The sequence below is a fragment of the Ciona intestinalis genome, chromosome 9 (assembly GCF_000224145.3).
Source record: "Ciona intestinalis chromosome 9, KH, whole genome shotgun sequence".
NCBI classification, from domain to species: Eukaryota; Metazoa; Chordata; class Ascidiacea; order Phlebobranchia; family Cionidae; genus Ciona; species Ciona intestinalis.
Genome location: NC_020174.2, coordinates 1311872 through 1323323, shown reverse-complemented (window position 1 = coordinate 1323323; position 11452 = coordinate 1311872). Strand labels below are relative to the sequence as shown.

Sequence of the window (11452 nt, the reverse complement as noted above, 5' to 3'; positions counted from 1 at the left end):
AAACTGTATGACAGTCTTGTGAATGGTGTAGTCTAATAATACATAATGGGGCGGGGGAAGATGGCACACCTTTTCATTCTATTTTCACTTCTCATTTAATAGTAAACGAAGAACATTCAAAGAATTATAAAACTGTATTCTTACGACTCCCATAGACCGTTGTTAAGTGTTTAAAATACGATTAAGATATTTGGGTATTATGTGCTAAAGGTGTCCCATCTTACCCCACAGTATTATATATATTGTGACTTGGAAAGTTTATTGTATGCGTAAAATAATTATTGCTGTAATTTGCACAACCCGTCGTTACTATAAATAAACTTCAGTGTTACCTGATCTTAACATACTGCTTATCAAATCCTATCATTAAACTCGCAAACTCGTGTTTTATAATGGCAACACTGGGCGCTTAAAAACGCCCAAACTTCATTCCGCGTTTTTCGTCGCAAGTTCTCAGCGTTCCTCCCAGCAATTGACCAATCAGGTTCCAGCTTTCCACGTTAGCGGCACATTTTGGCGCACGTGAGTTTTGGGTTTGGTTTCTTCATTTGATTTGAACTATTTGGGAACGAGCGGTAAGCAGTTTAAAATTATAATGTAGTAAAGTGAGGGAATCTGGATTACGATAAGGACTGTTAAGTATTTAATATGCAATACATAAGGAGTATAATGCATTTATTTAGTTGTGTGAATTATAACATTTGATTTACAGTTGGCTAGTTTGAAATTAAAATCTTTGAAAATTTGAATTATTTGAATCTACACTGAAGCAATACAGACCGAAGTCTTGTGTTCAAATCACATCAATGTTATCTCGCTCACGAATGATGATGCCTTGAGCCACAGCAGACGCCGATGCAGCTTCGAATTGGCAACGGGCAACGTTAAAAGTGAGTTTGTATCTTTATATACCGAGCGTTCCGACGTGTCGCTGCTTGCAAATTAAAGCGCATTATTTAATTCGTAGCGCATATTATTTTGATATGTTAGCCCGTTACTATAAATTGCGCAACTTAATGTAATACCAAATTACGGCAATATTTTATAGCTGAAACAGTTATTTTTATTTCCGTTCTAATAAATAGTGTGGGGAAAAATATGGCCATACTGCCCCCGACATGTATAGTACTGTTGGGTAAGATAGGACACCTTTGGCACATAATACTCGAATATCCTGATCGTGTTTTAAACAATTAACAACGCGGTCTATGAAAGTCGTGGGAATAAAGTTTTAGAATTCTTTGATTTTTCTTTGTTTACTACCAAATGGGACGAGAAAATAAAATGAAAAGGTGTCCCATCTTCCCAAACCTACGACATTATATATTAATAATGTTCAATTCTTTAGTTTATTTTCAACTTAAAAATTCGTCACAGATATGACGTTACAGTACGTCACAATTGACGTCACAGTCTACTGACGTCACTCCGCTGCAGGTTCTATGAGCAAATAATAATTAAGAATATCACGTGAAACAAAAGAACTGCTGAAGGAAGAAAGGACGAAGGTATATTAAACCATGAGTTAATACTTTTATCACAAGTTAAATAAGCTGTAAATCTTATACGATTCACAAAGTAAAGGTCGTATATCGGTATCTGCACTTGTGCATTCATTGTTGCGTTTTAAACATTCGTTTACAATATTGTTCAATTACAATACAATACCTGTGTTTACAGTAAAAAAGAAATTATAAAAAAATAACATCGTGTATTTATGTACTTTATACTTGATGTATTAGTTAATAGCGAATTATTCAACGTAGCTGACGTCATATTACTTCTACAGAAAAGAGAGACAGAGAAGAAACGAAAAGCTCAAGAACGAAGATGGAGCCATTAAGCATACCCAGACTAGGATTTATTCTTAGTCGATGTAAATACTAACTTATGTGAGCTGTAGCATAAAAGTCCCTTATACTTATTGGATGCTTGTTCAAAATTGAATGTTTATGTGATGCATCGTGTGTTGTGTGGGGAAGGTATATGGAGAAAAAAAGATTAAAGTCCGCCTTTGTACACGTTATAGTATAATGTAACTTGGTTCGGATTCTTGGGTTTTACTTCTCCATGTGTGCGTGTGTGTATGTGTGTAAACAACCCGCAAAAGAACGGTGCGCGCAGGTCAGATTTCCAACTTAACCTTTTCTCTCAGGTGTCACTTATCAGCAAGGCCGGACAGTCGGCATCAGATAGATAGAAGTGGCATCGCTATAACTAGGGATCGCTGATAGAAAGTTTAAGTTAGACAGAACTGGGACACTGCACCAGGCCGACACAACACGTGTCATTGCACCCAGGCCTATACAGCAGACCGTCCTGGTTTGCGTAAACCTTACACGCCGGTTGGTTAAAAGTCCGGTCAGCGAAAGCTGGTGGGTTCCAACTGCAAAACAATTAGGCGCCAAACCTGCGACTAGGGTAGGGATAAAAATACTAAAAATATCAGCCCATGTTAGGTCCCCTAAAAAACTAACCAATTAATTATTTTTCCATGTGCCAGTTTATGTTGTCATTCCTTTTTTGAATCGACAACTATAGCGCGAATATGCGTCGCAAACTCGACGCGGTCGCTTAATCTTGGGTTAAAGCAAGATATAGTTAGCTCCCAAATCCGTTCTTATGCGGTTTCCCCACTTCGTAAACAACCGGTTATTGCGACGCTATGCGACGGTTTGCGGCGGCGAAATAAAAGCGATTCTTAATATTTATTATTATTATACTGGCCCGTAGAGAATACTTGTGTTGTTATGAACTTAACACGTGCTTGTTGTATGGGGTGGGGGTATGGTGGTGTTGAGGGACTGTGGTGTTTTTGTATATATTGATACACACTTACACTATAAACGAAGTGAACTGTTATTCTGATAAATCCATGGTGTCGGCATTTCAAAATAGAATAAACTGTAATTTGGTATTTAAGGAATTAAAGTTAAAATGTGTACAAGGTATATTTCTAAATACTATGTCTAACTTGTTCAGTCATTTGAATGGAGTTGCCGTTTGCCGCGGATAAGAGGCTTGCATGACGTTTTGCTACATGATGTGCGTATTAATTCTCAATCATTGGCAATTTTGCTTCTTTTTGTGTTCGGTACCGATTTTCACGTGTTTTTTTCGTTTTTTTTTTACTCGCTGGCGCTTTTTCTTTTAATTTGACGTTGCGCGGAGCTCCGATTTTGTTTTCGGTACATTTCTTTTTTCCTATATTTGCAAAAATGCCAATGAAAGGGAACTGATTTCGTACAGATGTTACGTGTGTTAGTAACCTCTATGCAAGCTCTACTCCAATGATGTGGCAGTAACCCTGGGAGTTATCTGACTATTGGGTCTCTTTTTATCCAATTATTGTCTCACTTTAGCCTGTCCAATCATGGTGACTCAGAATTTACAGTTTCTACATTTTATTCATACTAATCATACATATACATACAAATGTGGTGTGAATGGTTAGGTGCTACAGCTCACCCCATTTATATTTTTATTTCTTAATTCATTGGATCAGCCAATGTCAGGTCAGAAGTATGTGTCGTGTCCAATTTCTTGTGTCCTGTGTCCAATTTCTCACAGTACGCCTCTTAACGCGGTAAGCCACGTATAACGATGGTGTGTTAGGAGGTGTAAGTTCAGTTTATAAGACGGTCAGTCCAGGATGCAGTATTTAGTTGTGTGTATTGTGCGTGTTTGCCAACTTCGCAATCGCTATACGCGCTTTGAAAATCGTTGGGTAGCGTCGATCGCTGCCTAGCGTGCCTCGACCTTCTAGGGTTGTGGCCCAGGTATAACTAGGGCTACTGGCGAGAGGTCCTGGTAAAAAAACCTCAACGACCACAAGCGAAGCAGCCTCCTGGGCGTGGTTGGAATCATCGCTGTAAAATAAATCAACAAACAAACGTGCCCACTTTATGTATTTAAGTTTTAAGAAGAGTGAAAGACTGCGAACATAATGAATAGTAGGATGGGGAAGAAGGGACACCTTTTCATTAATTACTTGTAACATTTGGTAGTAAACAAAGAACGTTTAAAGAATTATAAACCGTATCCTAACGGCTTCCATGAACTTTTTTGTTAATTATGTGATTAAGGTGTCCCACCTCCCCGCATCCTGCTATATACTTAAAAAAATTGAAAAATGCTACAGAATGCAGACTTTGTATACCTACAAAATTTTATGAACTTCCCGAAAACCAGAACGTTTAATTTGTAAAAAAAGCAATTACATTTTCTGAATAAAAAGCAGTTATGTAAGATAGCAAATGTTTTTTAGCAATTTTAAATTGAAATGGCATTTTTTTGAAGCCAATATAATTTCAAGGAGAACGCGGAATAAATAATGAACAAATCACTCCTGATTTTAAAAACTAGACTTTCTTCACCTGCAATCGCAAAAAAGAACACAGTTTTGTTGCTGATGTTCTATAGTAAAGTAGGGGAAGATCACGAAGATGGAAAACTTTTAAATCTATTTTTTCGTCCCATTTCGTAGTAAACCAAGAACATTCAAAGAGTTCTAAAAATATATTCCCGTGACTCCCTTAGACCGTTGTTATAATCGTTTAAAACCCGATCGGGATGTTTTGATATGTGCTGAAGGTGTCCCATCTTCCCCCACCCTACCGTATAAGATTTCAGACTTCTATTTCTGGAACTTTCGGGAAGCATGATAACATGATGCCTGGTGTGTCGGCTGCAACAAATGTAGAGTTAATAATGTTACAACCTGAAAAAATAACTTCTACAATATTAAACAACACGGTGTCTACACTAATGCAAAAGTGTAAATAACAACTAACTATTAGGGATAGTTCACTATTACCACTAAAATGGTAAAATTAGAGATTTTAAATAAAAAAATGTTTTGGTGCTAATAATATATATGAAAGTTGGGAGAAAACAGTTTAACGCTAAATTTGAAAGGGGCTGCAAAGTTTGTTAATTTAACTGATGTACTTTTTATTGAAATGAAAGTTTTTGTGATACTGCAGAAATCTCTTCAGACGTCAGGGAAAATACGAAGAACTATAAGTTAACCTTCAATGATTGGACACCAAGTGGGACGTTTGTCACGGTGAGAAATTTTGTTTACTGAGACATTTTGTCCCAGTAGTTTTCTTTATGCTATTTCTATTTTTTGTCCATTTTTGCCAAGTGTTTGCACATGATATGTCCATGTTTTACTCATATTTTTCCATAGCTTTTAAATAAAAAGAAACAGTAATTATGCTCCAGGTGTACCCTAGCTTAGACAGGAATTGAACATATACCTAAATTATCCTGTTTTGATGTTGTGCAATAACGTTAGGCAAGTCCATGATAATAATTCTGGTCCAATTTAGGGGATTTCCAAATAGCGGATCTCATATTGTTAAAGTTGTTTAAGTGGGTAACCCAAAACAAAATGTCTGAAGCGTAAAGTTTTCCTATTTCTTTTTTACTCTTGAGTGGCGCTCAGGTATTCTAAAAACATCATGTGATGGTAGTTTACGATCACGAGTTCCCGGTGTAGGTGTTTTGACTTGTTTGTGATAGAAACCTTAGGTTTGAGACAGAATTAGTAAAAATGTTGTGTTTAATATAAAAAAACAGTGATGATGGTCAAAGCAAGCAGACGTAATTTGCTGTTTAATAATTTAGAAAGTTATTATACTGGCTTGCAGGTCTCATGTTAGCGATTTGAAGTTGTAGCGTATATGCGACCAAAGCAAGTTTCAACAACCCCTAACCTACTTAATTAATTTTGCAGGTATTTACGCAAGTACATATAGCTATACATACTGGTTCCGGTGGAAAATGACTTATCATGTAAACTATGGACTGTAAGTTGAATTGTAACCGACCGTACATTGGAATGTTAAATGATTTTTATTCACAGAATTTGGGGGATTTGCTCACCAATTCTGGGAATTTCAATTTCCTTGATCGTATACTGTTTGATAAGATACCAAAATAACAAAAAACGTCAGAACCAGAACACGGTAGCTGTTTGTTATAATCCAAACTCTACCCAACTACCGGGGCAGTCAAACCTAACAATACCACAAGCCAACCAACCAAGCGTACCATATGCAGCATACCCCATGCAGCATTACAACCAGAACTACGCAACACAATACACAAGTGAACCTACGGCCTACAATTCAGTTCCCCCACCCTACATCGAGACTGATGCGAATGGAAAAAAACAAAAGTTTGACCAGTTTATGTCGATGTAAAAGTGATCACATTACACGTGATACGCCGGAAGCAGTTTCATATAAATAAACCTCATGAAATATTTTGGCACGATTTGCATGCCGTAGCCGCCAATGTATATGCATTGTGATTCCAAATCTAGATTGTGAATGGTGCTTGTGATTTAGTATTGGCAAGAAATTAAGATTAAAATATCAGGAAAGGTCCTTTGCAGTAAGCGTGTCTTTAATTTTATATTCGCTATTGTATATATGCTTTCTGATCGCTTGTATATGCAAAGCGTTTGAATGTACCTGCTTTTTCTATATAGTAGGGTGAAAGAAGATGGGACACCTTTATCACATAATATCTAAATATCGTGTTTTAAACAATTAACAACGGTCGAATCGCGAGAAAACGGTTTTGTAATTCTTTAATTGTTCTTTGTTTATCGAAAGGGACAAAAAAATAAAATATTGTGACCCATCTCCCCCCATCCTACTATATATATATATTGCGTGTTTTAGCAACGCCAGTTTTCACTGTGCTTTATATAGCCGACTCCTTTAAATAAAAAGTAGAATTTTCACTCTTCAGTCTATAATATCTATTTTCGTTTTACTTCAGCGGATACAAGTTACCATAAAAACATTTGAGTTTTATATTTACCCAATCCGAAACTTCTTTGAAACGAAAAATGAGTTACATTGACATAAAAACGTAAGTAGGAATTGTGAAAATATGTAACTCTAAAGTTAATGAAATTTGTATTATTAATTAATTGTAGTTTTAACATGATTTGTTTCTAAATTTTCGGTATGACGATCGCGTGTTTAACTAAATTTGTTTCTGCACATTACCTGTGTAAGTACGTGTATATTATGTATGCTATTCCATATATAGTTGTGTGACAATAAAACATATTTGAAACAATTTTGTTTGGGCAGAATCGTGGGAACAGTGTCAGCAGGGGTGGTTTTAATATTGGCGTTGATATTGTTTTGTATTCGTAAACAACTAATAAAGAAAGAACGAGAACGAAACCAAATGCAAGGTGGTGTCCCAGTTGTCCTTCAGCAGCCACAAGTAGGCCTTGCAATACCCCAGAGTCGACCGGTCGATTCCACAGCATCTTACCCAACCCAGCAATATAACCCAAACTACGCGACACAATACGCAACAACGACCGATTTTGGAACAAAACCCTACTCTGCTCCAATTGATGGAAAAGTACCAGAAAAAATTTAACTGCGTCAAGTCAGTGATTGCGTAACACACGTGATCTCAAAATACACGCTTCTATGAAGCATTCGGTAGCACGTAATATTACGTAATACAGTGTTACCGCTAACTTGGTAAACTAAACGGAAGTCTTATATTAGGCAGAGATTAAATAAAATCAAGGCTGGATTACAGACCCAAACCACCAGAACGCCGCACCGGAAGCTCTATAAATATATATATAGTGGAAAGGGGGAAGATAGGACACCTTTCATTCAATTTTCTCTTCCCATTCGGTCGTACACAAAGAACATTTAGGAATCATAAAACCGTATCCCATGGACCGTTGTTGGTTGTTTAAAACACGGTCAAGATATTTGGATATTATCAATGTTAATATATGTACATATAATAACATTGATATTATGTATTAAAGGTGTCCCGTCTCCCCCCACCCAATTAAATGTTAAGTTTACCTAAATATTGTTCTTGTAGTTGCGAGGAGTTTTAAACCACAAACATGACATCACTTGTGTAGGTTACGATGTTCATCTCTAGTTTCGGTTAAACATATCATGCATACGAAATGTTATGTTGTATTAAAACTGATCAGATTTTTTATGCACCCTTTAAAACTAAATTACAACATAGCTTATAATTTTGTTGTTTAAGTTAACTTATATATCTTAGCAGTTGTGCTCTTTGAAATTCCTGATTACCCCATCTGAATAATTATTTTTTTCACCCTATTGTTAAACTGTGCATTAATATTTTTCTAACTTTTTGACATTTTTTTTGCAATAATATAATTTTAGTTACTGTTTTGTTTAAAAATACTATGTACAACTGCTTTTAGATGTACTGAATTTTTAAACCAACCATTTAACATTAACTGTACCAAAATAGCAATATACTAAATAAAGTATTTTTTACTATTATTAGCCTGCATATAACTGCCTTACCTAAACTTATGTAACAAGTACAAATATAGACGTCCACTTATACAATACATGTCGACGAGTAACAATATTTAATCTTAAGAAACAGTTTTGTATATTTGACATGAAAACAAATTCTTTTTTAAACTTTGGCACCCATGTTGAAACAAGAAACAATAAGTAGAAACTCTAAACAACATTTAAAAGAGGTAAATGAAGCTAGCAGCATGACTCAGCAGTGAAAATAAAACATAAAATTTCCTACAGAACCAAATGTACAGTGATCACTTTGCACTTGAGGTTTTGCATAAATAAACTTTTCGGATTGAGCTGTCCATAAGAAAGTCAACTGATCTAGAAAAAAAAAATATCAGCAACATTAAACAATCAAATTTTGGTGAATCAAAGCCACTTACTTAACCAGCATTAATGAAATATAACACACATGTAACAACTCATTAGTGAGCATTGGGTTACAGAAATTAAATATCTTGTCCAAGACACACACCTACAATGGTGGCAGTATGAGTAACTTCTGGTGCAAACAGTAAGTAAGAAAACAATTTTTTCACCTTTTTAAGCATAATCCTGACAAATACGTTATCCTGCCATAAAAGCAGACAATATAAATAACATACCATCAGCATGTACATACCTATCAATAGGGTGTATAATAACAGGTATTGCTAGAAGTCCAATAATTGTTGAAATCCATTTCCTTCCAATAATTGGAACCTTAGGTGCGATGTGTCTCAGAGTAAATGTTGCACCAGCGCAAATTCGATTTATTGTAAAACCTTTAAGTTGTATATAAATAAATAAAGTCACAGACAGGGTTCATTTCCCCAAACAAAACTAATTTATATACCACTGTGGGCGTATTTATCTTTGGACAAGACACTTAACGGCAATTGCTCCAGCCCAGTGGTCACTAATGGGTTGTCCAAATTGTCAGCCACACAAAAAAAATCATAACCCATGAAGTAATATGCTTGGTAACTCGTAAGCTGGCACGAGGTGTATGAACATCGGGGTATAACACCTGTAATTTTTCTGCAACGAGAGGATAATATACATATATCCCTAAACAACTTAGATTATAGTATAATACATAATTAGACAGTCACCTGGTATAACAACTGACGCAAGGGATTGCCAAACCAATGCATCTGTAAATGCAACAACAGGTGAACCTTTGGTTTTTCTTTCAGCAGTGTTAGTGACTGTCTACACAAAAGAAATGTATATAATGGTAATAACTTTAACTTACCAATATGGAAAATCAACATGACTATTTTTTCGAAAGGAATCAGTAACAGTAATACGCTGGATTCACAGATCATAATAATCTTAATATCAGTTTGTTCTTAGTAAACATAAATTTTATAAAACCTGGCGAAACTGAGTAAAATTTCAAAAGTAGGAACTACTAACTAGCAACAAACTTTAACACAATAAAACTATTATAAAACAAGACATGAATACAAGATTTTCTAAGGAAACACCAGCTTTTACAATATTACCAACAGCAAGTTTTGATCACTATAACACTTACTGATGAGTTTAAACCTTTAGAAGAAGCATCAGCTAGTACGTACACACTTGCGACTGCATAACTTGCATACACCACAGATCTTGGTACCATGGAACGAAATGCTTCACCAACTTCGTTTGCATAACCTAAATGAACGAAGGAATAGGTTCGTAACCTATCACAAATTGCTTGGTTGTGTATACACGTTAATCTATCACAAATTGCTTGGTTGTGTATACACCACTAGTAAAGAATCCGGTGCTAGTGAAGAATCCCCCCCCCCCCCTTATTTGGTAACCACTAACCCCTAACCCCTATAACCACTAACTACTAACCCCTATAACCACTAACCCCCTAACCATCAACGGTAATCCTGTCGCTGGTGACCAGTGAAAATTTTGGTCTCAAAATGTACCTTACGTCTCCCTGATACTCGCTGTATAATTTTTTTTAAAAAAAACTCGGGCGTTCGTATCGAAAATTAACTTTGAAATGCGCGAAATCGTGCTGCGTCACCGTATATTCCACACGAGCCGGCAAAGGTTAGATTATGACGTCATAGAATGCGTATTACAACCTTTGATTTCTACGTTACAGATTACGTAATTTGTTAGTTTTTTTTGGATTTAGAGGTTACGGGTTAAACGTAGGGGTTAGGGTTGGGTTAAGGGTTAGGACTTGGGGTTTTCCCTAACATAAAACAGTGCGAAAAACACGATTATAACATGCTGTAACGTACGTAATATGTCACTACTGTGACGTAACATATCGCTATTGTGACGTAATAAATCGTTAACCTTACGCAAGTCAGGCGAATTACGGTGACGCAGCACGTTTTCGCGCATTTTCAAAGTTAATTTTCGACACGAACGCCCGAGTTTTTTCAAAAAAAAATTATACAGCGGGTATCAGGGAGACGTAAAGTACATTTTGAGACCAAAATTTTCACTGGTCACCAGCGACAGGATTACCACCATCAACACCTAACCTAGGGGGTTAGGTTAGGGGTTAGTGGTTAGCAAATAAGGTGGGGAGAAGATTCTTCACCACCACCAAGAGTCCTCCAGTACATAGCCGAATAGGCTGGTGGTGGAAAGTGTTAGTGGTTGATGGTTAGTGATTATAGCACATTGCACATATGGGTAGTTAGTCAGTTAGTTAGGGGTTAATATTTAAGGGTTAGTGGTTAGTAAATAAAGTGGGGGGGAGATTCTTTACTAGCACCGTATATTTACTTAAACTTACCCATATAACGAAGTGGGGTGTGTCGAAAAACGTCAGTTTCATGGCTGACATTGCTTGGCCTAGAGACGCTCATCTTTGTCTTTTACGAGTAAAAAAATCAGAATTTGAAACCTCCTGAACTTTACTGGTTAATTCTTAATTGTATCTTTTCATTCTATTAAGTTTCGTGGAACTCCTGTGGCCAAAATCATCCCTAAACTTAATTTACTATACCGAATACCACATTGCAGAAATTTCTTATTTTAGCTACGAGGGGTTTCCCCTAAAATCTAAACACAGAAACCTAAAACTCGTAAACCGAGGATTTCCTTTAAAAAACAACGCTATTTAAACACTTTCGGAT

At 36.2% G+C, this 11452-nt stretch overlaps 1 protein-coding gene and 2 long non-coding RNA genes across 4 annotated transcripts; 2 read left to right on the top strand and 1 right to left on the bottom strand.

Moving 5' to 3' along the window:
• The first annotated feature begins 807 nt into the window (after positions 1-807).
• On the top strand, positions 808-1924 carry LOC113474526. The gene is made up of 3 exons (XR_003396194.1): positions 808-890; positions 1378-1508; positions 1790-1924. It is a non-coding gene; the product is annotated as an uncharacterized LOC113474526 (long non-coding RNA).
• Positions 1925-5430: 3506 nt separating this feature from the next.
• Positions 5431-8321, top strand: LOC100187193. Of its 2 annotated transcripts, XR_003396190.1 has the most exons (3): positions 5435-5816; positions 5873-6891; positions 7119-8321. It is a non-coding gene; the product is annotated as an uncharacterized LOC100187193 (long non-coding RNA). The 2 variants fall into 2 exon arrangements; XR_717373.3 differs by lacking the exon at positions 7119-8321 and having other exon boundaries at positions 5431-5816; positions 5873-7102.
• A 73-nt stretch (positions 8322-8394) lies between these two features.
• On the bottom strand, positions 8395-11355 carry LOC100182480 (mitochondrial fission process protein 1). Its single transcript, XM_002129126.4, has 5 exons — positions 11110-11355; positions 9886-10010; positions 9458-9557; positions 8986-9127; positions 8395-8684 (listed from the first exon to the last, which is right to left on the bottom strand). Exons 1-5 carry the CDS (start codon positions 11180-11182, stop codon positions 8615-8617), a joined length of 510 nt encoding a protein of 169 aa, XP_002129162.1. The 5' UTR covers positions 11183-11355; the 3' UTR covers positions 8395-8614.
• Between the last annotated feature and the right edge of the window lie 97 nt (positions 11356-11452).